General features: G+C 32.5%; 1 protein-coding gene across 2 annotated transcripts; it reads right to left on the bottom strand.

The window, feature by feature from the left end:
* Positions 1-304: 304 nt before the first annotated feature.
* On the bottom strand, positions 305-3,004 carry LOC104108504 (small ribosomal subunit protein uS10y). 2 transcript variants are annotated; one of them, XM_033659258.2, is made up of 4 exons: positions 2,791-3,004; positions 1,872-1,985; positions 473-634; positions 305-363 (listed from the first exon to the last, which is right to left on the bottom strand). In XM_033659258.2, the coding sequence occupies exons 1-3, from the start codon at positions 2,900-2,902 to the stop codon at positions 492-494; spliced, it is 369 nt and encodes a 122-aa protein (XP_033515149.1). In that variant the 5' UTR covers positions 2,903-3,004; the 3' UTR covers positions 305-363; positions 473-491. The 2 variants fall into 2 exon arrangements, with proteins under 2 accessions (XP_033515149.1, XP_009615856.1); XM_009617561.4 differs by having other exon boundaries at positions 305-634; positions 2,791-3,003.
* Positions 3,005-5,195: the final 2,191 nt, after the last annotated feature.

Here is a 5,195-nt window from a genome sequence, read left to right as displayed (position 1 = left end):
TGAGCCATAGTTACCCAAAGCTCGTAGCTAATCATAAATTGTCATGTCATGCTACAGATAGCTTAATTTATTTGCCAAAATGAAATGATGCAAACCACAAATTTATAGCAACAATGAACTTCCGTAACTAATATGAAACTTTGCCATGTATTTGAAGTTACGATAGCAACAGTAGCATTTTCTAGAGGCCCCAAGGCAAAACCAGATCAACATTTTTTCTTTTCGTGCTCTTTATATACCGCTGGTTGGTGTTTTTCTGCTAGCCCAAAAACTAGTAGTCACTGAAAATTCATCACACTTGCTGTCAAATAACGGACAAATCCTCTTCCCAATATCAAATATAGTACTTAGTATCTGGTTTAGCTGCAAAATTTTAATTGGAATAAAGAAAACCTTAAGCCCATAATTTAGACGGCCAAGAAAGAAACTCCAAACCACTAGTACTTGAACAGATAATGAGTAATTCAACAACCTAACGAAAACAGAGAAATCTAAGAATCAGCAATGGTGACCTCAACCTCAACACCGGGTTCAATGGTGATTGAGGTGATCTGCTTGACAACATCTGCGGAACTGAAAAGGTCAATCACACGCTTGTGCACCCGCAGCTCAAACCTGTCCCATGTATTTGTGCCTGCAAGAAAAATAAATATTAATTAATACTGTACACAAGGAGTTCCATACAAGAAACAAAAGCAAAAATCAGATCACTTCATTATATCTACTATATATACCTATATTCTAAACTATTCCAAGTAGGAAATTCTACACTGTTGTCCAATAGTAAGCAGTGTAATCAAAGGCGCGCTTAAAGCGCTCTTAAGCCCTGAAGTGAGGCTCAAAACATGCAGAGCGCTTCGCCTCGCTTAGTGGGTGCTTCAGTGTTGTCATCAAGGCTCTAAGGCACACTTTTCCTTGCCAATGAGCGTAATCTTGAAGAGGCGACACTAAACAATTGATATTTCACTTTATCGTAAACTTTCTTCAATTTCTTTGTCCATATATTTGGTATTCATGCTTATAGATATTAGTGTTGGACTACACATACATATTTGTAGTTTTTTTCTATTTGTGATGTTCTTCATTAAAGCCCGCCGTTTATTTACACTTTGCGCTTAAAGCCCCAACAGACCTTAGAGCTTTTTTGCGCTTTTCACCTTTGATAACACTGATAGTAAGCACCAAAAATATCATTACAAAGAAGTTGACACTGAATATATAAACAAACAAGGATGAACCTGACTCACTCGGAGTCTCAGACAACCTCCGCAACTGACAGTGGAGACAATGTCCTTCAGACTAACCAATGCTCTAAACTAGACAAAGGGGATCAAAAAAATTCACCTAGTAGTACCATTTTTACTTTGTTTGGCACACAATAAAATGTTTGTGACAACCAACTTCAACCATGTAAAGCTTCATAAAATTGAACTAAGAACCAATTAAGCCCTGGAAAATACTAAGCGATTGAAACAGGAACAAGCAATTATTTGAATCTAGACATATCATAAAATCATAAAAACAAGCTCACCCACAGAATTGATACAAGCAATAGCACCTTATCGACAGGGAGACTCTCTACTAGTAATGTGAAGAAACTTTGTGGGCATCTGCATAGACAGGGCCCTTCAGACTGACAAATGTTCTAAACTGAGCAAAGGGGGTCTGAAAATTTCATGCAGTAATATCATTGTTATTTCGTTTAACACACAACAATATGTTTGTGACTGACCAGTCTCAACCATGCTAAGCTTCACAAATTGGACTAATAAGAAACTGAATCCAGGCAAATACTAAACAACTCAAACAGAAATACTTGAACCTAGACATATCATAAAATCATATTGATAATTTGATACTAGCAATAGTACCTTCTCCACAGGGCGACTTTCTAGTGGTAATGTTGAGAACCTTTGTGGGCATTCGCACAGGTCCTTTTACCCTGAGCCTCTTGTCCTTGGCACCACGAACCAGATCAGCACACACTACATTTATTAGTCAATACAAACAAGAAATTACAAGTCAGTTATTGATGCAAGATACAAGCAAGTCCATTCACTACATTGATATTAGAAAAACATAACACCACATTATCAAACTTCTGTTGCAGCTAAATAGCCACTTTATACCTATTAAAAATTCAATGTTCGAAAACCCAAAAATAGTAGTACTAGCTTTTTTATGACTGAGAAATAAATCTGGGAAACTAGGGATAATGGGTACACCTGTCTACCCTTCACCACTTAAAATGGTATAGGGCTCGAACTTGTGACCGTCAACCTTTGACGCCTGAACTAAGCCCTGGGCCAAATAGTACTACTAGTAGTATAACACCTAAATTATGCGAAAAAATTTCGGATTACTTAAGATGACTTATCTTCGTTGTTTTTCAACATGTCTGCCTCACAAATCTCTCCCTTGTGGAAATTCTCCTACTGATTTCATAAACTATTTGCAATGTAAAATATTCCCAATATGGAGGCTCGCAGACAACCATTTATCGCATACCATCTCAATGAGGTATGGGTTAAGAACTTAAGATCCTCGTTTAAGATGTTCAAAATCCTGCATTTTACTACCAAACTAGATACTGATTTTCACTATTATAACGTTCAAAGTCAAAGGCACACTCTACTTTCCTCAATAGAAGAGATCTTTTCAGCTAGAAACTAAAGCAAAACATTTCTTAAGGTTCTTGAATGCAGAAAACATAATCACACAGCAAGATCTATAAGTCCCAAAAGCTTAGTCCTAAATACTATTCAAAAAAGATAGGCAAAAGAGAGAAACCTTTCTCAAGATTCTTAACGTTTTTGGAAGAAAGAGTGATTCTAATCTTGTGAATCTGCTCCTGGGGCTCCTCTAGCCCTGGTTTTGTTGCCTTCATTGCTGCATACGCCATATTTTGATTTAATTTGTGGAGAGTGATGCGACGAAGATGCAAAAGACGTAGCCGCAGCTTCGATTTTCTTTAGGGAGGATAATGGGAAAGTTGATTTTGAGTGTACCAGTTTATATGTATAAGATTAGGGTTTCGCTTCCATGGTTTATTACACTTTAGTCCCCAATGTATTGCTTACTTTACCTTTTCATCCCTAGTAAACTAGTTCATTCATTAAACAAAAGTATTTCATTTGTTTTATTTAATTTTATTTCCCTGATTACAAGCACGCAATTCAACTAATTTTATGGGTATCTACTGCCTCTCATCAGCATAGGTATAGTATGTTTGCCAATTTGAACTTAATACCTCATGATTTTCAACTTACTTCATTGACTATTAGGCCACACCTTTGATGCCATTATATTTTAATTTTTATGTAATACAACATTACTATTTGAAAAGTTAGATAAATTTTTCTTTTGCTAATATTTTCTTAAATAATTTTTTGATAGTTTAAAGTATTAGTTATTGTGACTTATAATATTTTTATTTATTTAAAATATTTAATATTGTATTTTAATGAGATTGAACATTCTATGCTCGAATCCATATTAAAAGTTAACGCATCTATATCTATATTATATTAAAAGTACGAAGGTCATTACCGAAATGTCGTTCGCCTTTTTTACCCATTAAAAATAGATTTCATAGTGAATAAATTTATAATTTAATTATTAGTTTGAATCAATTAAAATATTAATTATTAAGTATTAATTCTTTCCTTATTTAAACTATGTAGAAAATCTAAATATTTTAGGAATTCAAAATCAACTATGATTTTCTTTACATAAATTTTTTTCTTATTTGAAATATGTAACATAATTTTTATTCCTTCCATATTATTTGACCTGATAGTATAAAAAGGCTTGCTAATCTATAGTACTTCGCCAACGATATATGCATTGCTCCTTAGTAGGTGAGTTCTTTATATTTTTTCCGATTGTTCTATACAATATTGTTGTAATCTTTGGAGTTTTTTCTTGTTTTAGTTTGTTGTTGTTACTTTTATTTTTAATGCTTTTATATGGATTTTGGAAGAATTATCTTCCGTTAATGTCTTTTTCTTTTCTTATTGACCATCCAATTCAACTTTTTTAGGAGTAAAAGATTATGCTGATTTTGGATTAAAAGAGGTTACACGTTTAAAGAAATATTTAAAGACTAATGTAGATCAATATGGATTTATGTGACTAATCTGCAGGTTTTCATTCTTAGTCAGAAGCTTCTTTCAAAATCTTTGAGGCTACCTTCTTTTCTTATTTTCCATCTAATTTAATTTTCTTTTAGTAATTAAAAATTATGCTGTTTGAGATTTTTGGTTAAAAGAGAATTCCTCACGTTTGACAAAAAAAACCAAACACCATTGTCGCTAATTTATAAAAAGAGCACCACTCTAGCAACATATATGTGCAACAAAATGTTGATTCTTCTCCTAGCATTTAGTAATTAAAATCAATTAAATTATAATTATTTTATATACAACAATAACAACCGAGTATAATCCTACTAGTGGGGTCTGGGAAGGGTAGTGTGTACGCAGACCTTACCCCTACCCTGGGGTAGAGAGGTTGTTTCCGATAGACCCGGAGCTCCCTCCCTCCAAGAACCCCCTACCTTGCTTTTGGAGTGACTCGAATTCACAACCTGTGGAGGGTGCTCACCACTAGAGCAACTCACTCTTGTCAATAATTATTTTATATAGTTTATTCTTTTTATTAGAATAATATATCAGTATTGTAACTCCTTCGACGTTACAGTCAAATATTTCACGCTTAAGATGAGTTAATATTAAGAATTTTAATCAATAAAAATAAAATTAGTTCCTTTAATTTTGAGGATAAATAATTAAATATTTGAGTTAATTAATTAGCAAAAGAACTCAATTCAATTATTTTTTAAATTCATCTTATAAGTAAAGATTATTTTTTTAGTTTACAAAACTTTTAGAATACATAAATTTATGATTGTATTGACAGTAAAACAAGTCAGAAAAAAAAGAGCAAAACTTAAAGCAATAAGAATGAAACAATAAAAGACGGCATATTAAATTATTATTAATTATTTTTCTTTCTCTTTTTTGCATTAATTCCAATAAATGATATTTTTCTATATATTTTTTTACAGATTAGGTTATTGGTTTTAAATTATAACTCAATAATATAATTATCAGTTATCACTATTTTTGATGAGCAACCTTTTTATTTCGGAATCACAAACGACCAAAAAAATAATATTTTAATTTGTGTTATTT

Source organism: Nicotiana tomentosiformis, chromosome 12 (genome assembly GCF_000390325.3).
Source record: "Nicotiana tomentosiformis chromosome 12, ASM39032v3, whole genome shotgun sequence".
Lineage (NCBI taxonomy): Eukaryota > Viridiplantae > Streptophyta > Magnoliopsida > Solanales > Solanaceae > Nicotiana > Nicotiana tomentosiformis.
Note: the sequence above shows the minus strand (reverse complement) of the source record. Positions and strands in the feature narration are given on the sequence as shown.